This window comes from Cydia pomonella, chromosome 3 (genome assembly GCF_033807575.1).
Source record: "Cydia pomonella isolate Wapato2018A chromosome 3, ilCydPomo1, whole genome shotgun sequence".
NCBI lineage: Eukaryota > Metazoa > Arthropoda > Insecta > Lepidoptera > Tortricidae > Cydia > Cydia pomonella.
In genome coordinates this window covers 8200796-8224617 of record NC_084705.1, presented here as the reverse complement: position 1 = coordinate 8224617, position 23822 = coordinate 8200796, and the positions used below count along the sequence as shown (strand labels likewise).

Here is a 23822-nt window from a genome sequence, read left to right as displayed (position 1 = left end):
TCAAGGTCTAATAGAAGGATGCATAGAAAAGCTCCGAGGTTTAATATTAAATAAACCAACCGATTGCACGTAGCACCGATAGATATGGCACGATTTTAATTAACTCGCGCATACGAGTATATAGCCTACCGTGTACCTTTTACATGGGGGAAAAAAAGGAATGGTCCCAGCATGCGACCTTTAGGTACTCCAAAGAGCACGCAACCCAGCGGCATGCAATGAGAGCTTTCTGTACATAATCAAGACGCCTCGGGTTCGTTTTTGGTTAGGGTTACCACTGTATTATATTTATTATCTGTGAAAAATTATGATTTGTGTAAAAATTAGCAATGGCGTTTTCAAACACATCTAATGATTCGATTAGATGACAACAATTACTGGAACTGAAAACCGTCCAAGAAATCATCGCATTTATTCGTCATAAACTATAAAGTACAAAACTATAACATAACAAGGAAATTTAGACATAAAATAAATAAATATTTTACCACGAAATGGTCCCGCCTCAGAATAGACAAGTTTTATACTTGGAAAAATATAAGTTGTTTTAGAAGGCAAAGTTTCGATGCCTTGCACTCCTCCAGGATTCTCCTCTGATTGTATAACAATTTATCAGAATACGCCTCCTGGTATTGTAAAATTATGTAAGCAAGTTGTTATTCCCCTGATAATAAAAGCCTATAATTACTTATCAACCAAACTATTTAGATTGCGAGCTTCAAAGAAAAAGCGTCAAAAGCACGACTTATTCCTAGGGTAGATTTGTGTTTCACCCGGTGGCAAAATTTGTTTAGTCCTCGTGCCTTGATACCCTCGCAATGCTCAAGATTGCGATTTTTGAACCATTCGCTACGCTCGTGGTTCAATTTTGAAATCTTTCGCTTGCTCGGGTATCAATATTAGTACGAGCGGTTAAACAATAGCTTTGCCCCGATGCAAAACAACGAACTATTATTTGTTTATTTTAATACTGTCGAAACCATAACTTAACTGATGTTTTTTCTGGAGCAAGTGTCAGCCCTGCAGCCGGCCGAATTTTCGCGAGTCACGGCTATTGGCCCCCACTTATCATGGCCACAGATCGAGTTCTTCGTACCGTTTCAATAGGCATTCAAGTATAGGGGTGGGTCGATAATGATTCATTATGTTTTCGGAATTTTTCGACACCACACCAGCCACAGAGATACTTCGAAAACATTTTCGAGGTAGCTCCGAAGAGGCAATAAAGGCTATCGATGTGTTTTAATGTAGAGATACTTTGTACAGCCAGATTTATGTTCATCCTACGCTGCTTATGTTTCTTAATCAAGCCGGTATCTGCGGTCGTTTGGCGGCGCGCTAAAGGAATGGCCGCGCAGTTTATCAATATCGACGTTTGAACGAAATGAAGCTGTCGACACCGCCAATTGTAACGTCGTTTGCTGCAGCGACTGTCCCATCCACCATTCAGACGCTTTTCAAAGCCACAACAACCCTTTCAAATGCTTCCCAGAAACCTCTTTAGTTAAATTAAACGATGATACTAATCTTACCCTTTTTCTTTGTTACAGGCGCGAATGGCCTCAGAAGACGGGGGAGACAGACCTATACGAGATATCAAACGCTAGAATTAGAGAAGGAGTTCCACACGAATCACTACCTCACGCGAAGGAGACGCATAGAAATGGCGCACGCCCTCTGTCTCACGGAGCGACAGATCAAAATATGGTTCCAGAATCGAAGGATGAAATTAAAGAAAGAGATTCAGGCTATAAAAGAGTTAAACGAACAGGAGAAGCAAGCGCAGGCGCAGAAGGCGGCGGCGGCGGCCGCGGCCGCGGCGGCGCAGGGCCACCCCGAGCACTAGGCCGCGCCGCGCGCGCACGTGATATACCGCAGTCCGAACACTCCCTAGCTTTGTGTTTTGTAAATTGTTTGTAATTATTTTCGTTATCTACCTAAGTGTTGTTCGGTTGTTGTGATTATTTTTATTAGTTATTATAATAGACGCAATGTTTTTCTAATTGATTGAGGGAACAATAAACGGTTTAATACTAGACTAGAAACGGGTCGTATTATTTTGTGTTTCGGGTTTGTTTTTGTTGATTTTTTTGTAATTAAAATATTTTAATTCGCGCTACCGTCGAAGATGTTCGCGTATGGAAACCAGTGCAATTTGTAGAAATCTCTTCCGTGTTACATAGTGTAGGTGTATCGTAGTGCGTTCGACATTGCGACACTAGCGCCCCCAGCTCGGCGGAGTCTTCGAGACGAACTATATTATATTGTACAAATATGCCTACCAAAGAGACCCGGTCTCGTACCCTTAAAGCTAAGTAAAGAGTCGTAAGTTAAATTAATTACCTACCGCTATCGTGTCGTGTCGCGTAGTGTGACGGACTCGTGTGTGACAGTATCTCCGCGCCATGTACCCTTCAATACTCGCGCATAAGTATAGTGTAACGTGATCGTGTTCCTGCAGTTTCAACAGTCGGTGAAATTAAACAAATTGCCATAAATATAAGTAGGTATTACTTAGCCAATAGCGGTGTAAATAGTTAGGGTTACGTCTATATTAATGGAAGTGAGCAAAATGCGCCGGCGCTGCGGAATGAGCAGAAAAAGCTCCGGAGAGAGTGCGGGGAGCGGCAAGGGCGAGCGGGGAGGTGCGGGGCGGGGCGCGCCGCCGGCCACCGAACAGGACCCTAGGTGAGTTTTTGCCAAAGTCCGCGACATTATTTATCGAGTGGAGACTGTTGCGAAAAACTGACTCGTCGCCGTCACCAGTCAACGCGCGACGCCATTTTTGAAATCGCCCAAGGGTGACTTCTTTGGTATAGCTGTTTTATAACAATGTTTTAATTTACCGAACCCGGCTTGAAGGCTCTTTGATGTTTCCCGACAGTCTCCGCTTTTATAGAAGCGTGCAAAATGTCCGATGCCTATCATTCGATAAATGATTTCTAGTACAACTTGTGTAATCAATAAACTATCATTGATTATAGAGCTGGCATTTTGCTCGTACAATATCTGGTATATTCAGTAGATTTAATACCAATGCATAAGTTACGGGACCTCCATGTTTTAAAAAACAACAGAACGAATTACGCGAGAACCTAAGATATAGTTATAACTCAAGCATGCATAATGACTTCATTGACTTATCCTTGGCCGATGGGAAGGTCTATTAATTAAATTGGCTATAGTTTAGTCCGTTTCATCTCGATACCGAATAAGGCGACCAAGAGTCAAACGCTCGCTAAAAACTGAATTCCACGATACGCTCGCGGTACGGTCCGCAAAAGAAAAATACAAATACCTTTATACTCTATTTGGTTCGGTTCCACTGGGGAAAAATGCTGAATAGCATTATACATACGCGTCAACTCGTTAAATTAGGATTTGATAGTGACTTCTTTTGCGTAAACAGAAAATAATTCCGCTGTTTCCGTTTTCATTGTATCTGTTTAGGCTATGGATTGCACACATTATTTAAAAAAAGGCTTGATAGCAGCGTTTTTGTTTTTAGATTGCAAAGATACAGGTAATCTTTAGATTTTACTGTTTTTGCAGGTAAATCAAGTGTGGTTAATATGTTGCAGGACTATTTTATTACCTAGTAACAAATCGCTACATGATTTTCATTGGATTTCATATGTTTTTGTAGTAGGACATAATCTTACTCGTACACATTTTCCGTACGACCATATAAGACACCAGTACAGTAAATGGGTACCATATTACAAAGGTATACTTATGTGTTTTTTTCTACAATGTTTTATTAGGCAGCCGTAAATAATATGTACCTATAAGCTAACTTACATTCGTACATACATATTTATTTGATGGTTTCCGAATTGAGTATTAGGTACTTATGTATATGTACTTAATCAGGTCATAAGTTCTGTCACAAAGATTTATACAGATAAAAAAGTTATAAGTAGGTACAGATCCCTTAAGTTATTATTGTATATGGGTTGAAAGCTTATTTAATGCTAAATGACTTGCCATATAATTTAATGTAATTTGCTTTCTCATTTTTGCGTAATTCTATGTAATATTCGAAAATATTATAAATCTTTAAAAATATAATTTTAATATTATAAAAAATCATCAAGTTGATTTTGATCCCTATTTTTTCATTTTCTTTTTTTACATGGTTGAATCTTACATAAAATAAAAGCTGGGTCTTTTATCTTTTCTTTTAGATATGTAATTCACGTGAATCGGATTGCCGAAACTGCAACTGTACATGTTTTACCAAACCTACTCATTAGAACGCAGTCAAAAACAAGCGTGTTACTGAAAAATAACCAAGTTTGAAGGTATTAGCGCTGAAGCACAGAGTTGTCTGCGGACTCAATGCTACATACTAAAAGTGACAAAATAACGTTCTAATAAAGTAGGTTCATACAAATAAATAATTGTACCTATTTTATGAATGTGACCCTGATTTTTCCTATTTTTTGTGTACTATAATTTTTCACAATGCAGCCGTGTATTCGCGTCTGACGACAATTTCAAGATCTAAATTTTAAAATAATTATATTACGTTTTGATCAGTATAAAACAAGCTTTTAAGTCATGGCTAAAAGCTTTTTTTATTAAAAGCTTTGTATTACATTTTATCAATCAAAATCTTTGTGACAGAACTTATGACCTGACTAAGTATAGAGCTCTGCTACATTTATTTGAGAAATCTACATCAAACTTTCAGTACCTACAACTACCTACATAATAACTCAATATTCAGATCATTCATTTGACGTTGCAAATTCCATTTTATCAATCTTATGTCAATATTCGAATTGACATTTATAATGTTATTACTAGTTTTCATGGACTATTGGCAATTTTACTTCACCGACACGCAAAAAATACTTCGATAAAATACCTTACTTATTATATGCATATTTTGCTGTCTCTCCATTATGAGTCGGCCATCTTTTCGGTCCTCGACCTGCGCCTGCCAATTCGACGATAGCAGGTAATTATTCGGGCGATACGAAAAATTATTGGTTGCCCTGATATCCACGTATCGCGAGAGGCGCATTTTTAAACGACTCAATTTTAGTGAGGTATTGCGTGCCGACCCAGGCTTTTGTACTTATTTTATATGTACAACGTCCTAATAAAATATCTTCATATTTAATTTACCCTTTTTGTAACTTGCTACTCACGTAGGTAAGTTCAATGTTCATTTTTTTTGTGTCGATGTAAATATTTCGGTGTGAATATCAGTATTTAGCGAAGAATAGTTTAAGCTACATTATGTAAAGACTAGACGCCAATGGGTGAAATTCGATTAAGAATAAGGGCTACCGTTGAGCGATTTTTCTCACTTAATTATAGCATACCGAAGCGCTAACGTTCAAAAGGCAGATGTGGAGGTAAAAACTGGAAGCCACCCTTATTATTCGACCATATGAAACGCATCTATAGCTCCAACGAAGTGTCTCATTTTTTCTTAAAGTCAACCGAGTAATACGTAAGTTTTTGTCCATCAATTATGATCGTAATTCAATTTAATCAGCCCAGTACTCGATAGACATATTCGCGGCCTTTTTACTCGATGCAGGATAAGAAATTTATGACTCGTGCGCCGCAACCCTGAAGACGGTTAACTGTTGAAAATTGCCCCGCAAAAGCAGATACATAATTATTGAAATTGTACATAAGCTGAGGTAATTTTTGCTATAATCGAGCTCATTATGATATTAAGCCTCAACACCGAAGATTCCCGAATTAATTACAGATATACTGAATAATGTATGAACGATTAATCAATACACGGAGTCTGACGGTTTTATTTTTATTAAGTTAAATTAATTTATATTCAGCCGTGGTTTCTTATTAAAATATGGCAATTTTATAAGGCTCCTGTCGCGGACCTGTTTGGTGAAGGTTTACATGTAGGGCGGGCGAGTGGGGGGTGGTGGAGAGGGGGGTCACTGAGGCTCCGTATATCATTATGTACACGCGGGCAGCCGCGCAGCTGTAGCGAGATGAGAGATCTCCTTTCTTGTGCATACTATACATACTGCAGTTGAGGTAGGGCTGGCAATCCTTTATATTTAAAAGCGATCTTTGTTGCTTCAATTCGGTTTTTTAACTGAATGATAAACGTATGTCTTCAATAGGTAACCGTATCGACTGCAGTCGTCCATTCCGTTTGAATTTATTTTATATCTATGTGCTCTTGAAATTAAAAAAAGTTGTTTTGATGTTTTTGAGTCACCAAAATTGTTAAATAAAACATATCCCAAGATGTCAACCCTGCTTGCATCACAAAGAGCTCGTGTCTCGGGGCATGCACACATACATTTCCAGATTTACGCGATACTCCCAACTACATTTATGACGTGCTATGATTGCCGGTCGTAAACTGTGTGCGTAGACGCAGGGGCGTAATGCTAAATCATGATTGAGATGCGCTACGTTTCAATCATTTTGTGGTCAAGGTAATAAAGGTTTACGTTTGCGTTTTATATGTGAAATTGATGATCCTTCTGAGGCGTAAAAAATGGTTTGTTAGTACAGGGTGACTTTTTTACTCGTTACATGGTCATATTTTTATGAAATTAAAAATGTGTAGACTGTCTACCTAGACACAGACAAATGTAGGTACCTAAATTAAGGAATAAACATTTTGTAATTGATATTTATTTTACTTCAATCTTCCTACAGCCGCATATTGATCCCGGAATCTCTAAGGATAATTGCTAAGTGACAAATTAATAGAATAAATATTCCCTATAGGTACTGGATTTTTCCAGTTTCGGTTTAAAGAATCTTTATTGTCTAAAGAAAGTTTAGATAAGATATTAAGGCAAGATGATATATTACATAGGTATGAGAAATGGTATTTTAATAATTAAAAAATACATTAAATATCAATATAATTAAAATAAAAAACGCGAACATTTCTTTCTTTTTCATAACCTCATGGCAAAAGTATGCTAACTATTCCGTTAAAAATAGGCTTATTTCAGTTTTTTTTCTAAATATCAATCGTGACAGTAACTTATTTACTTTTGTAAAGCATCCAAGCTTTCTCCAAGTGCACTCATTCTAATTAGATCGCAGGAAATTCGTTTATTCGCCAATAGGGTTCGAGTACGTGTTCGTGGGTCGTGAGCGATGGTATCGGCGACCTGCCCGCTAGCTGAGCCTTGGGAACATGTCACAGGCCCTTTGTTTCCAATAATGATTCATTTGTTTACTTCCTGGGTTCAATATAACGGATTGTTGAATAAGGGCATGTTGGCTTTTCAACGGGATCGGAACTGATTTTTGCAAGTTTAACGACGACGAATAAAAATAAATATCATTGTACAATAAAAATAATATAGTATAATTGTTGGTGCAATAAAGAATATTTACTTACTTAATACATAAAAATATTATCGGGCATTATTACACAAATTGACTAAGTAGTAGACAGCTCAATAAGGCTTATGTTGTGGGCACTTAGACAATGATATATAATATATTAATATTTTAAATAAAACACCCATGACTCAGGAACAAATATTTGAACCCGGGACTATCGGCTTCATAAGCAGGGTCACTACCTACTAAGCCAAACACGTCATCAATTAAACCAAAACTCAATTTATTTTTCATATGAACCTACTAAAATAGTCATAGAGAATCATGACAATGATAATGAATAAAACTGATTCTTTGTCACGTTCATAAAATCATCCTGTATGGTATAGACATTTCCTATGCATGGTCCCTAATTTTTACTATGACTATACCTTTTTGAAATGTCCAAATTATAGGAAGAGCTCTTATGTAACATTCGGACACCTTAAAAAATCCAACTAAGTATAGGTTTGCTTAGTTAGCAACAAGTAAACAATTATCATCCTCACCCCTAGAATAATACGCCATTGATATAATTGCAGTTATACTAAAACGGAGACATATAAGCTAATAAACCAACCCCAACCGTTATCAACCAACCCCCATAAATAACGGGCGCAATCCAAAATGTACTACGAGTTGCAAAATATCGCTTTCCATTCAAATTATATTCGCGGATACATCTATAGCCACTTCGGGAATTACGCGCTTTCGGGCGCTCTCGGTGACCCGAAATGTTAATTGTAGGAAAATAATCGTGGCGCTATAAATGCATAAGTTTATGAGGATATGAGCTTTGTTAGTTTGTATAATATGTTTATGTATCCATTTAAGAAAATTGGACGCTATAATATTATGTAGGCACTTAGGTAGGTATGATGGGATTGGACGATTAGACTTTCATCAGCGAGTCTTGTTTCAAGCAAAATTTAAAAATTCTTTATTATATGGCAATAATTCTGCCATTCTAATACCTAAGCTTTAATTTCATAGTATGTAATTTTATTTTTTATATAGCTTTTTTGAATTAACCTCATTTTATGGCAATTAGTAGAAAGGACTAACCCCGAAATCGCGAAAAAAAGACTCTCCCATACGAAATTTCAACATCATCAACACCAGCAAAATGTATGAAACAGCATTTTTCCCCCCGATTTCAGGGTTGGTCTTATAATGAAAGTTGCTCAGTATGACCTAAACATTAACAGGTTTAAGTAATTGCTTTACGTTCAGATACATACTGTAAATACATGGTAAAAATAGCAATAGTCTTAGGTGTGTATGTGCTTATTCATCAACAACATAAAGTCAGAAATGCTTTAATGCAAAGTTGGATATTTCAGTGGTATTCTAAATGGATAAACTTGGGCAATTTTAATCAACACGCTGAATTGCTGGCGGTTGAGTACCTTCTCCGAACGTATATACCTCCTGAACTTTGGTTTGGAGGAAATTATCAGCCTATGTGGAAAGACAAAATACTTATTTTTAGGGTTTCGTTAAGGAAATAACGTAACCCTTATACTCGTAGGATCACTTTATTGTCCGTCCGTCCGTCTGTCTGTCTGTCAAAACCCTTTATCTAAGGAAAGCGTGGAAAACTCACTACTCAGGTCTACAGTCCCTTGAAGCGGTGAAAAAATCAAACTTTTAAGTTAATGTAAAAAAAGATTCAGACGTTTATGCCGCAAAAAACGTATAACTATGAAATTTGGAGTGTAATATCGTGTTACATTACAAGTACAGGGAATAATCTGAGAACCTGATTTGTAAAAAAATCAAAATAAGTTAAATTTGAACGAAACCCTCGGTGTGGTTAAATTTGAACGAAACCCTCGGTGTGGTTAAATTTGAACGAAACCCTCGGTGTGGTTAAATTTGAACGAAACTTGTACGGTTCCGATTTTTTTACACATTCAGGATTTTCCCGTTTCATAACGGACTAACTTAGAGATATATTAAAATATGTATGTTACCTACTTACTTATATATAGTGCGCTGTATTGACAAATTGTTATTGAAATTCATTAATAAAGTGGTCATGCAATTTTGCAGTTCGCTGTACACTGTTTATAGGTATTTATTTCACTGTCCATGGTACAAAAATAAAATTGATGTACAGCTGGGGGTATGTATGACGATAATACCTATGAGTATTCTGATTTCTTTGGCCACAACTGCAAAAGTACTTATGTATAAGCCAGAATTTTTCAAAACTCAACTGTTATTAAGGTATTATATTGCATAAATTGCATATCATTCATTGTTGGCGGGTGTGAGCATAAACATAATAGTAAAATTTTACTCATAAACAATAATAGCCCTAACCCAATCAAGTAACAATAATTGGTTTAGATTCATTCATCAATCCAGCCCGCCATTTGCACAATGGCGGAGACTCTGAGAGTAGGTAACCGTCATGCCCCTTTACAACCTCCGAGGGACGTTGTAAAACTGACCAATAAAACTTCATTATCTATTGGCTTGTTCGAGCTTCCAACTTTTATTAGTTTACGATGTCGTAAAACCACCTAGTTATGTCGGTGTGAAGTGGTGAAGTTTATTGGGATCGATTTGTTAATTAATCATGGTAATGTTCGAGATTTAATTGAGTACCTAATTATCAGTATAATCTGTATCACATGTTTCCTTTTTATACCAGTTGTATAATTATTACTTCTCAGCATAGCTTTTGTCCCCACCAAACACATAAAAGTAGGTACCTACATATTTAATTTTCTAGTTAAAAAAATGCTGTAATGGTTCTTCAGGCATTGCAATTAGATATTAATAAGTTTGTTGTCTAATGACTCTTGTGGTTAGGTACCTTAGCACTGGTGCAGCGAAACCTGTACATTAAAGTAGGTGTTACTTCACAAACATCGTCTTACGGTTTTATAATACGAAAATATTGTTATATGAAAGAGAGGTTATACTACAACATATTATACATTGCCATGATGATTGTAATATGTGCCCAAGATACCTGTTGCTTAAGCTAGCGTAGTAAATTTGATGTTCATTATTAAGTTTTTAGGACCACCATGAGAGTTGAGAGTTATCGATGTTTACACGCAACGACTGCAAAACATTGCGAAATTTATTTATTTTCCGTGTATTTTTTCAAGCACATTTGCAACAAACATCAACCGCCGCTTAATGCACCATACAATCACGCAATACGCAAAAAACTCTGAAAACTGAACAGTTAACACTCCAGTGACATCTAGTGGGCGTGGCGGCGTTTACGCTAACTACTGGCTGACATGCCCCTACGTGGCCACTTGGCATTAAAGGACTTCCGATAACTGGCGACTACTTACCCAATGGCTCCAATATAATGACCATGATTGGTGGAGCCTACTTGTACAGTAATTATATATTTATTATTGAATGTATAATTTTCTGCCCGCGGGCTTCGTTATTTTATTATAGATATTCATTTCGGAACCTGTCTCTATTTTATCGGAATCGATTAAAAATGTCTCCGCTAGTCTTGCCTGTCAGGTTTAACCTACAATAATAATAGATACATTAAGTACCTGTTTTAAAACACGGTAATTACAATTTAGTTATTTATTTAAGGGTGCTTAAAATAATTATATAGAAACAAACTCTACCAGGTACTTATGTATTTATAATCTATTTATTTTTAGTGGCAATATGCCGGGAAAACGCGAGGAAGAAGGAAGGAATTTATTTTTAAGTCCTACGAGAAATAATGGATAATAATAGAGTAAACTGAACAAGGTAAATAATTTCGTTATTTATTTAAGGTGGCTTAAAATAATTACATAGAAATAAACTCTACCAGGTATTTACTAAAAGTTATTTAAGTAGGTACCCATTTGACTGCCAAGGGTAATTATCAGCAGGTCGTTGCAGTTTTTTTTAATATTGTTTTAAAATATTGGCTAATTTAAAAATGTGTTGTCCGTCTATAGTGTTTACTAATGTTTTTAGATAGATACCTACTTAGCGTCCATAAATCAGTCTAGGTATATTCTTAAGATCAAAGGAGAATCGAACAAATATCGCATACCTACACATAATGCAAATATACTCGTAGCTATGCAATACATTATTACAATATAAAAATATATGCGTATATCTGCGGTGAAAGACATTTATTACTTAATAAAGTTTTTAAATAGCAACTCGCAATATTGATTGGAAAATAAATGATACTCAATTAAAAACAAACGGAAATACTCATTTAAAAAAAGCTATATTTGTCCTTTTCCTCCAAAAAACGATAAATTTTATTAATTGTGCTATTGCATGACAAACCTACCCTCCCCAATATTAAGGCTCAAACGATACGCAGCGTTATCACAAGGTTTTTTTTTTTAACCATAGCAAATATGGACCGAATAATATATTATAAAATATTTAATTATCTTTATAAACTAATTTTCCTTCTCTCACCTCAAATGTCTAAGAACTCACGTAGTCTCGCTTTATTTACCTGTTTCTTTGATATTATCTCTTCTACACAACACAGTAATGTTTACACACAAGACAAAGTAAACAACACTAATCGTGCATGTCGCCGAAAATACAGGTGTTGAGCGCGCGCACTAAATAGACAATTGGCATAAATCAGCGGGCACGCATGCGCGAGGCGCACTCAATTAAGTGCCGCGATTTCAATTAAACCGTCCGGAATGGATTTACTGCTTTTCTAATTTATACACTTTTGCTTCGGACGGCGTATTGGTTCTGCAGCTGCGTCGTTAGAAACAAATAGTATCTCTGGGTTTTATAGTGATTTTAGTCATTATCTCTCACCAACTATTTATAAAAGAGACGATGTTGAGCCAAGTTTGATTTCGACGACCGGTTTGGCCTAGTGGGTAGTGACCCTGCCTACGAAGCTGATGGTCCCGGGTTCAAATCCTGGTAAGGGCATGTATTTGTGTGATGAGCATGGATATTTGTTCCTGAGTCATGGGTGTTTTCTATGTATTTAAGTATTTATAGATATTTATATATTATATATATCGTTGTCTAAGTACCCTCAACACAAGCCTTATTGAGCTTACTGTGGGACTTAGTCAATTTGTGTAATAATGTCCTATAATATTTATTTATTTATTTATTTGATATAATTGTATATTGATATTTAATATCGTTCATCTTGCTTGGGATATAATCTTAGGGTAAATTCTTCAGTTACCATATAAGCCGTCCGATAACTATTCCAACAAATTAACTTATGAAAATGACATATGATAATCGTTATCATTGGAATAAATCCTATCCGTTTAACCATAGGTTTAACCAGGGACTGAAAAATCGACTCTTTGTACCTAACGTTTTGGGCGGTCAAAACAAAACGCTCGATTATTCGTCTTTCGAATTCTTAACACAGTTAATATAGTGATCGTGTAACTTTTTTCTTAGTGTCTTCACTATTCTATGTTTAAAAATGATATATAATATTAATATTCATTTAACATGAACTACCAACACAATTACGTACTTAATTAAGTACTTTCTTTTGGCATCCAACCTTATCTGGTCTATCCACCTTTAGTCAATTAGATCAGACTGAAGAGCTAAAATAAATGACAATTTATTATATGTATAGAAAAGGAATTGTACGTTTATGAAGCATTTTTGACAATTTATAATAACATCACATATCTACTATCTCACAAATGATCTAAAAAAACACTTAATTGAGAACTCTGCTTCACGACCTATATTCAAAAGCGTGTTCAATATACCTCGCAACTCGATCACGTATATAAAAGTCCATTAAACCCTGAGAGCCGGGAAGGGTTGAGCCCTTCAACTTTTTCCTCCCCGTCCGCGACCCCCATTCGTCTTGCGAGATATACGCTAATTTATCGCCCTACGCTCACGCGCGACAAAATTCCTTCCGAGATAGGTAATTTTGTCTGATGTTATTAGATAGGTAACTTGTTTTGTCTAACACAGTATAATAGGTAAAATAAGTAACCCACCTAAATATTATATGGGTAAATAAATGGTACAAATATTTATTTTCAAGAAAAAACTATGACAAAACCTTCGTGTTCATTCCTCTTTTAACTGTACACCTATGTATGTATGTATCAGGGATTCATTTAATGTATTCGTAGGTATTTTCTGTTTTAAGGCTGGTGTTAGAGTCGCATTGACCATCCGGTGCGAAGCGACCCGACTTTCATTTAAACAATTTAAACAAAGGCTTCATAGATAGTTAACTGTTAGTTAGCTATCATATTCTCTTGAGCACCATTATTTATGATATACCCAAAATATTTTCTGGTGTATAGACCGCAAAACAAACTTAATCAACTTAATTAGTAGCTACGAGTATAAAACTTCAAATGCATAACGATGACGTAGAATCTAATTAGATTTCCTTTACAGGTGAGTGTGAGAAAAGTACTAATCAAATAAACAATTATATTCTAATAAAAATATTTTAATGATCCAACTGGTATTTTATCTATGACTGGTTATTATTCTAATGAAGACATTTAAATATATAACTGTATTTATGGTATTCAATAACTACCTAATTAGAACCCTTTTGCAGGCGTAGTACGATTAGGCGACCACATACTTGCCAATAGAATTTCAACTTTAGCATTCCGATTTAACAGTTCAAATTAGATTGCATTTTCGGGTAAAGTGACTTGTTTTTGAATTAATCATCAAAGATGGGTTCATTGGAATATATTTTCGATTTTTGTGGGAAACTTTGTAGATTGGTACGGCCTGTAAGACGTTTAAGAGTCTTAGGTACATAACTATTTATATGTTGTATTTGCATACATTTTGTGTTGTATCAATTACCTATAGTTCGTGTCATCCACCACGATGACGCGCAGACTTAGGAGGCTTGTGTTGAAGGAAGGAAGACAACGATATATATAATATATAAATACTTAAAATACATAGAAAGTACTCATGACTCAGGAACAAATATCCATGCTCATCACACGAATAAATACCCTTACCAGGATTTGAACCCGGGACCATCGGCTTCGTAGGCAGGGTCACTATCCACTAGGCCAGACCGCTCGTCAAACAACAAACTTGTCAAATCTAATCACGAGATCAGGCAAGTGTCGTCGTGAATGACACGATCTATAATAGATCTAAAAACTCAAAATTTGTCTCAGACATACTTATCAAAAGTATGTTTTTAACTTTTTATACATACTCGTAATCTATTTCTTTTAATTCGCTACTTACCAGAAATAGTATCTTATTAGATACTGCAGAACATTGGCTTATTAGTGAAGGGTGGATCTATTAAGAGCCGTTCTTAAAAGGGATGTTGCAGGGGTACCACAGATTTCATTCTCGATTCTGATTCACTTACCGCCCGATTCGAACTTTAAGATACGTCACATATAACTTCGATACGTCAAAAAAAGTCACTTTTGACACTGACATATCCGATCCATATCGTATCTAGGATATTTGACGTATCTTAAAGTTCGAATCGGGCCGTTGATGTGCTTAACTGGAAAAGTGGAAATACGAGTACAATATCAGAATAATCGAACTAAAAGCAAACCCGTTTCCTTATTTCAAAATAGATATAGCTATAAGGTAATCTTTCCTGGTACTTCGCGTACTTCAGTATCGAATGTACCCAAAAATACTTTAAATGTTTTAAGGTGTCCGAATGATACTCAAGAGCTCTTCGTATAAATCGGACACCTTAAAAATTCTAACTACTGATAATTAAAATATTCAAATTACTGCGCGTATTTGGCTAGTACGGTCATATAATACTAAACATAAATATAGGTACCTACGCCTACGTCGAGCAGCGCATTCATTGGCCTGCTTTGACTTAGAGTCGTCCGTGCGAGGATTATTAATACCAGCACCTCATAGCTCACTCGCGCTAATTATAATAATACATTATAAGGGCTTGACGGTATTCGAAATGGCGGCACAACTTTAAAACAATGTAAAGAGAAAATATAGTATAGAAAGCATTTATAGAACTTTCAATACTCCAATAAGTTATATAATTGCGCAATGCTATGTGTGAAGAAAATATTTTTTTTTTTATACTACGTCGGTGGCAAACAAGCATACGGCCCGCCTGATGGTAAGCAGCCTCCGTAACCTATAACTCCAGAGGAGTTACATGCGCGTTGCCGACCCTAAACCCGCCCCCCCCTCATTGAGCTCTGGCAACCTATTATATTTTCTTTTGTTTTTGACGAATCAAGATTTGATCAAAAACTTATTGGTTGCACACATGATTGATTATCTGATTGATCATTAAAAAAGCACCTAATTTCTGCATTATGCTTGACCAATATAGAACTTACCTACATATATCTCCGTTTCAAAACTTCAGTTCAACTCTACGCACCTTATTTGTTCGTTGGCATTCCCAGAAATTACTTAAGGTCAACCGGGGCAAAGACGTCACTGTTTTCTCAATATTTTTCACTCTTCTTAAACCTCAAGTTATGAAATACTTATTTAATCAATGTATAGGAATATTCTTCGACAACTTTTTACTAAGAGAATTCGAAATGAAACGTTTTCGCTGCACTATAATTAAACGATAGGTATTATGTATTTTTTTTTAAACGGGAATTTAGACGCTTTTACTCATACTTACCTTGACGTGTAGGTCTGGCATGAGACTAAATTTTAAAATGGTCGACAACTTTGATACCTTTGGTATGATTTATCAAAACGTACTGTACCTATGTAATTTAGAACAGACCTGTTAGAACTCAAATAGACGCAATTACACTATAGTGGCAATTATCCCCGATAACCTTATTCTATTTAAAAGCGAATCGGGAAGGAACCGAGTTCGCATAGTACCACTCCAGCACCAACTCAACCAAATAATTGCTATTCTATTCACACTAAGAGGGTGATGCGAGGCCGATTTATCCCCGGAATTATTTCCTTGTTGTTTTATTCGGGGATTTGTCACTTCCCCCGCTTTTATAATTACCCAGATATCGGGTAACTTTTCAGATTGGATTTATGTCGGAAACTTTTGGGTTAGGTTTTTGGTGGATTATGTTGGTAACTGTGCGGATTTGGGGTATATTATGTGAGCGGTTTAATCTGGCTTTATGATTGCGTTGTGATAGTTGTTTCAGTAACTTTTGTTGCCTACAATTACATAAATTATGGGAAATAATTTATAGTCTGCATCTAATTGATACCTATAATTACCTAGAGAATGAGAAATGAAAATATTGTGGAGTAAATAGGTAAATAAAACTTAAGCTAAAGCATTTATCGACTCATGAGATGTGGTTGAATACGCTGCACCCTGGTTTGAATGGGACGTTCCTATATTACATGCCTACTTCCTATTATTAGTAACTTACTTACTCCTCCGGCGCAGCGACCCAAAATGTATCTTGGCCACGAATGCTCACCACTGATTCCGGTCCTGTGCAGTTTCTCGCCAGTTTTCAACGTGGAGCTCACGCAGATCCGTGTCCACCACATCCGCCCATCGATACCTAGGTCGACAGGCTGGGTGGCGTGCTGTCGGTTTTCCCTCAAACGCTCTTTTCACTGCACGTTCGCCTCCCATTCGATCTAGATTGCCGAGCCACCGAAGCTTTTGCGCATGATTATTAACTAGGTAGTATTAACTAAATAGTAAGTTAACTGTTTCGAGAAGCCAGTCTGCAGAATTGCATATTTCCCTCTAAGGTAAGTATTGGGCTAACTTCAAAAGCAGGGTAATATTTTAAATTCCTAATATAGCAGTTTCTGGCTCGTACCAATGACTTTTTCGGAACTTATGTACGAACTAACATTTGATATTTACCACTAGCTTTTCGGTGAAGGAAAACATCGTGAGGAAACCTGCATACATCTGCGAAGAAATTCAAATGTGTATGTGAAGTCCCCAATCCGCATTGGGCTAGCGTGAGGATTTATAGCCCGAGCCCTCTCGCACATGAGAGGAGGCCTGTGCCCAGCAGTGGGACGTATATAGGCTGAATTATTATTTTTATTATTATTAGCAGTTTCTATGGTAGCAACAGTAAGCAAGATGCCATGATAAGCGTTGCTCAAGTATGAAGCTTTCGAAGTTACCCCAATGTATCTCATATATCTAAATTAGAGCATAGAACCCCGGAAAGATTTCCTCAAAGGATAACTTCCTAGGTATGCGAGATAACGTTAAAAGAGTAATAAAGTGAAGTTACCCATTCCTTGCATCTTTATGGTGCGTGAGATAAGATGGAGGTGTTTTCTTCGGGCGAAAAGATAATAATTTATAGCACTTTCATGCCATTTGGACACGACTATTAAGTACTTACTCGTACCTGTACCCTTACCACGATGGCAGTGTCTCGTAGTAAGAGTACTAGCAAAACACATTGATTGAGACACATGTGTAAAATCGAAGACAATTTCGTGCTTCGAATTTGACAGGCAAACGAGATGGCGCTGTACAGCTCCATATAATTTGCGCTGTGATTGTCAAAAGTTGACATTTGACAATTCAGTGACCGCAAAACTTTTTGTATAAACAGGATGGGTTTCTTAAAGCCCATTCAATGTTTCTATAAGTAATTAATTGCATACTTATAATACGCATCTACTTCTAACGGATTTACATCGATGAAAGTCTACGTTTTTATTTCGTGGGTACTAGCCAACTAGCCACTTGACTACGTACAATACCTTAAGTTAAAAATATATAAAGTATTTGCATATATGTGTTGTTCATACTTTAGCTATAATAAGACCAAGCTAACCCTGCACTATCACGTCTATAAAAAAAACCCTATAAAATCTCTACACATTGTCACTGGAACGTTAGAAATTGTAATACAGTCAGCATCAAGAGTAGCGGATGAAACAACGCGCCAAAAGTATCTGATATTCCGGAAAACTTTTCCAAATAAAGATAAATCTCTACAATTTAAGTTCTGAAGTATATCTTTTACTGCCCTTATTGTTCTACATATAGAACCATCACTTATTGTTAAGCTGTTACAGAATGGTAGATACTTTTGAAACCTTGTTTGATCCGTTACTTTTGATGCTGACTGTACAAATAAATTAGACATAATAGATATATGTTACTTTTCATTTCTCATGCTCTGAACGAGAGTCATTGTTGTTCTATAAAGTGTGCAGAAAGTGATACGTTTCTGCACTAGAACATTTAACTTTTCAAGTACGTATTTTTTACGCTAAATTGTAAGCCTAATTATTTAACTTTAGGTGTAAACGCTTTTATTAGATCTAGATGGGAGTGCGCAAGTTATTTCTAGGTGCAAAACTTAGAGTCCCCAGCAAGCTCTGTTCTCCTACAGACGTATTTACGCTCTCATTTTAAAACGACTAGCTAGATTGCTCTGAAACTTTGTATTTACAATAGAATAAGGTATATCTAGTCCTGTATTTAGTTTATGTAGCTTCAGATACCATAGTTAAAAAAATACAAGGAATTTACAAAACTTGTTTTTGCTCTGTTTAGCTTGTTTTATAAACTGGAGCTATATAAACTAATTACAGGACTAGATATACCTATGTCATACATAATACATAGTTTCATTACAATCCAACACGTAGTTTTAAAATGAGAACGAAACTCCGTTTGTATAGGAAGGTTAAATTCGGCCCAGCTTGCTTAGGACTAAGCTCTTAAAAGCGGAGTCCGTCTAACTTAATTTTGCATCGACTTAAATAGAACAAAGTGAGGGAGTGCACCGTCTGTGCTATCAAATCGCTGCCAACTTATCTTGGTTCGACTCTACGATACTAAAATACAACTCAATGCTAGACACACTTGCGTCACCTAGTGACGGAATTAGTAATGAATGACAAATGTTTTATGTTTATAAACAAAACACACCCACATATTGCATTAACAGGCCTTGGAAAACTAATTTTAACAAGTCATAGATTAGTTTTTCAACTACTAAAATATTTGTAATACATAAGTCACTTAACAAATCATAAATGTTTTCAGATTTGGAATCGCGTCATAGTTGAGGCTTAAAAGTTCGGCCGTTCGCCGATAGATGTCGCGCGCTTCAATATTTGATAACGCCACCATTCGCCGGCGGCAGATTGGTGTAACTAACGAGTAGAGCCCGCGGAGCCGGGACGCGTCGAGCGAAAATGTTTATGATGCAATTTACAGTTCGTATATTGCGAGCCACTTCATATAACACGACAATACACTTCTGAATTCTCTTTCTTTGCTTGTTTTGGTTTATTTTAGCCCGGCGTTTGGAGAATTGTGTTTTAGTTCGTTTGTGGATTTAATAGATAAGTAGGCACGTACCGGCCTCATAGAATGTGCATAGATTATAGGCGTTGCATTATCTTAATTTGTAAAAAGGTTAAGATAGTTACTTATGGCATATTAAAAAATCATTTGGTTAGATAATCGTATGGTCTCATTGTGCAGATTAGTACGAGTTGCGAAGCATAGGTATTATTCGTAAACTAAGCTTGAGTTAATAATGCTTTCATTAGTTATAGGTACATTTATTTTTAGCAACTCTTGTAAACAAGCAGACATCTTCGAAAAAAGTAGACAGGTATATATATAAAAAAAAACTTGCAACCTCGTAATTCCTACATTACCATCGTCTTCGTTGCATCCAATAAAATCAACTGCAGAGGCTACACTAGCGGCATCACCCGAACCCATAAAGCATCGTACTTTACGACGTGACGACCTCAAATGGCTCATAAAAAGCTTCGCGCTCGTACTCACAGATGGCGCTATGCGAGTTTGAGCGACGCGCCATCTATACACCACAGGTATGAGTTGTGGGAACTTCAAGGGAGGTCATGGTTTTATTGGGTTATAAACGTTACGAGTTACGACCGAGCGTAGAATATGGAGATATCGGAGGGCGAATGGGCGTGTAAGACAAGAGAACGACTTTTATTGTTTGTAAATTGGCTGTAAAATTATGAGTTCGCTCGTATTGTGCGTAATCACGGCGATCAGCTGTTATTTTATGGGATAAATCACTTTATTGCCGCCAGTGTTGGTTTATGGGGCTATAAAGCTTCATTCATGATGGCGCGTGTCACTTAGCGTTTAGCTGATGATGATGGGATAATGTAAGGCATCCGCTTCTTTAGTAATATTAATTCGTTTCTTTTGTGTTTCTACTTAAGGTTCGCTGAGTTAATACATAACTACTTATCCGCTTTTTAATTTTCTGGACTCAAAGAAACATACAATCACGAAACAGAAATCATAAGTAAAAAGTTGTTTTCTAAAAGTATTGTAACTTTAATTGGAGTCTAAACGTAAACAATGACGCACGTAAAGCTACAATAAAAGTTCCATACCTATTGATTCTAGAACTTGTTTTATGACTAGTTCAGCCACTCGCTACTAGATGGCGCTGTGTGGGCTTAATAGGCACCGGAGCTTTTCGGTGGTTTCCCAAATATCACTATATTAGATGCAGTTATTAACCAATATTTTTTTTATTAGTTACAACCCGAAAAACTTAGGTAATTCTGCCGCATAATTTAATGAATTAATTTAAAAAAATCGTATACAATTTTTTTTATAAGAGATCAATTTAGGGTAAATGTTTAGTGAAATGACATTATAAATTACGTCATTTGTTCTCTACAGGTAATTGCATGTTCTAGCAATTTATCTTTCCTAATAATTACACAGCTAAAACCCCTTTTAAAATAGTAGCGTGTAGATTGTAACTTATTGGTAAATAAAGTTACAATAAAGTTATAAAGGTAAAACTCCTTGACAGGGCGATAAAGGCAAAAAATCACCGCGTATCGCGGCAGCCGACTTGGTACGTAATTATTTGTTTTACGACGCGATTATCGTCGTCGTTTACGATCGGCACCTCCCGCGATTGTCCGAGTCACTACCACACAAATTAACTTTTACTACCACTTTAAATTAAGTACACTGCTTTACTACCAATTTAAATTAATTTTAGAACTGATAATATTGACCGCGGCCCGATTGTTTTGATTTGTTTTATTGTTTTATTGAACTTTGTCTCGTTTTATTATTTATTATCTGTGATTGTCGTGTTAATGAGTGATTCAGATGTGTTTTTTTTACTACCGTTTAATCATTATTGGGGTAATAAAACCTGTTTATTTGCAGTATGAAGATATTGTAGCTATTATGTTCATGATCGCTTCATTAAGTCATTACGATAAATTTGTACTCAAATTATTTATTACTTGTTATGACTATGTATCTGTATTATGTTTTTACAATGAAGCTCCAACCTTCATTCATAGGTATATTATAAGTTACAAATTTTACAGTGTGTTAAATACTGCTGTAAACATTTTCACTTCACTCACTTTTGAAATTAAGTTTGCTACTCTTTTTTATCTTTTTTTTTTACCTTGAATGATGATGATGAAACGATATTGTCTGAATTCAATTCCTATAAAGAAAAGTTTTTTAAACTGTTTATTTCAGAAAACGATTTGAGAAAGATTACATATAAAAGTCTTAATCGATTATTATTTAGATATATACAATATATTAATTTATAGATATTGAGTTAAGTCTAAGTTTATGTTTCTATACATGTCTTTACCTACTATTTTAATGAAGTTAATCACTAATAAGTACAAAGTCGCCATTTTTTCAAAATCCACCCTAATTTTCCAACCACTCCTCTGCGGTTAGTACATCTACGACAGATTTCAAATTAAAAATTTGACAACAGCCGAATTAGATAGGACCCGGGTGTATTGAGCGGAGTTAATAAGGGGGAGACGGGGCTGTTATTTATGACACGCACATTGCTAGCAGCGCCAGATAAAAAGATACGGACTTGCTTATGGATTTTTTCTGACGTATGAAGAATCTTACTTGTTATTGTTATTTTTAACTTACGAAGTTAGTATTTTTTATTTATTTATTTGGTTAGTATGTCTTTTCCATCACGGAATGGTAGTTAGTATTATTATTATAGTAAAATACTGAAGGACAGGGTATTACTTTTTCTGCTGACCATACGGGCGGCGCGTACTTTATGGTAACTTAATTCATCATTTATTTTCTATTTTTAAACATTGGTTGGGATGTAGCTGTATGTACACATTTAAACAATGACAGATAGCTAGGAAAAACGTATAAGGTATAAAAATAAGGTTTTTAAAAATTAAATACCTATTTGTGAAACTTCGCAAAAAAAACAGTAGCGAACTGAGTACAAAAATTTACTTCCTGAAAAATAAGAGCACTTTAAAAATAAGTAGACATGTTTTTTTGCGACCGTACCGCCTATCGCTATGAGTAAGTTATGGCCGCCGTAGGGTGAGCTACACCCTGCTTAGGTCACGTGGCCCGAGCGGGACGGACATACACAAAACTGTGTACAATAAACAAGGACGGAGAAGTTGGGGCGGCAAGTTATCTTCGTTTCATTCAACTCACACTCGCGCGGGCCGAACGTCGGTATAGATCAATAAAACTACTTTATCTCTTTTTGGCACATCCCCATCCCTTCCTAGAACGATACTCGAATAGCTTTCTTTAAATTAAAATTTCTAAACGCAATTTCTAGTTAAGCAGAAAAAACGCATTGCACAATTCGGAAACAACGGTCTATTGTGCTCTTTTTTAAAACCGTTAACGCAATTGTTGGTCGTTTTTTTGTTTTTTTTTTTAAGCGTTATCCGTGTTTAAAAGGTAATGGTCGTAAAGCGTTATTACGGGGAGCGCTACAGGTAGAGGGTGCTCAGTGTTGGTACGATCACGTACTTGTTACACTGCTTAATTTACTAGTTTTAGTTGGTGTAGTTTAGTGTTGTGCAAAAAAACTTGTAAGTATCTACGTAAGACATTCTTATATCTAAGACTTTATTTTTAGAATTATAATTTTTTTTGAACCTTTGCAATACGCCCCTCTTCCCCCTGATTTATTCATGCCACGGTTCTAAACAACGTGTAACGTTTGACCAATCATTGAGATATACGTCCAGGGGACTGTGAAGGTTGGAAACCTTATTTATAATTTGTCGATGAATTGTCTATTTCTAAAAATTTTAATTTAGTCGACTATTTAAGCCGTTGACATCACTAATAAAGTAATTACTTAGGCCGCCATATTCCACGAGGGAAGGCGGTATCGGTAGGGTTGGCACAACTTCTATCTTACCAATTTCTTAATTATTTTTGATCAGTTTCATATTGATGATAATAATAAGTATTTACTTAAAGTTTGTAGTAACAACCTGTAAGTTACCTATATAATGTAATTTACTTAAGTATAAAATCCTTATAGGTTACATCCTAACTGAAATCTAACACAATGCTTTAAAGTATGTAATAAGTATTTTAAAGAATATAGGTGGAAGTCAAAAGTAAACAAAATCGGTAGGTATTTAAAAAGTTCATTGTTTTTCCCGTTGTGCTCTGTTTAAAAACTAGAGCTTATTTACAATTTTCATTATCATAATTTAAGACTGAATGCCCAAAATATTTTTACCCTCCATCTACCCAAACT

The 23822-nt window shown here is 35.9% G+C and overlaps 1 protein-coding gene across 1 annotated transcript in view; it reads left to right on the top strand.

Annotated features, from left to right (window-relative positions):
* LOC133515978 (homeotic protein ultrabithorax) overlaps positions 1-23822 on the top strand; it is a 172591-nt gene that overhangs the window by 128308 nt on the left and 20461 nt on the right. The window contains exon 2 of the mRNA XM_061848634.1: positions 1551-2688. Coding sequence (XP_061704618.1) covers positions 1551-1846 — 296 coding nt within the window. The 3' untranslated portion in view covers positions 1847-2688. The remainder of the gene's footprint in view (positions 1-1550; positions 2689-23822) is intronic.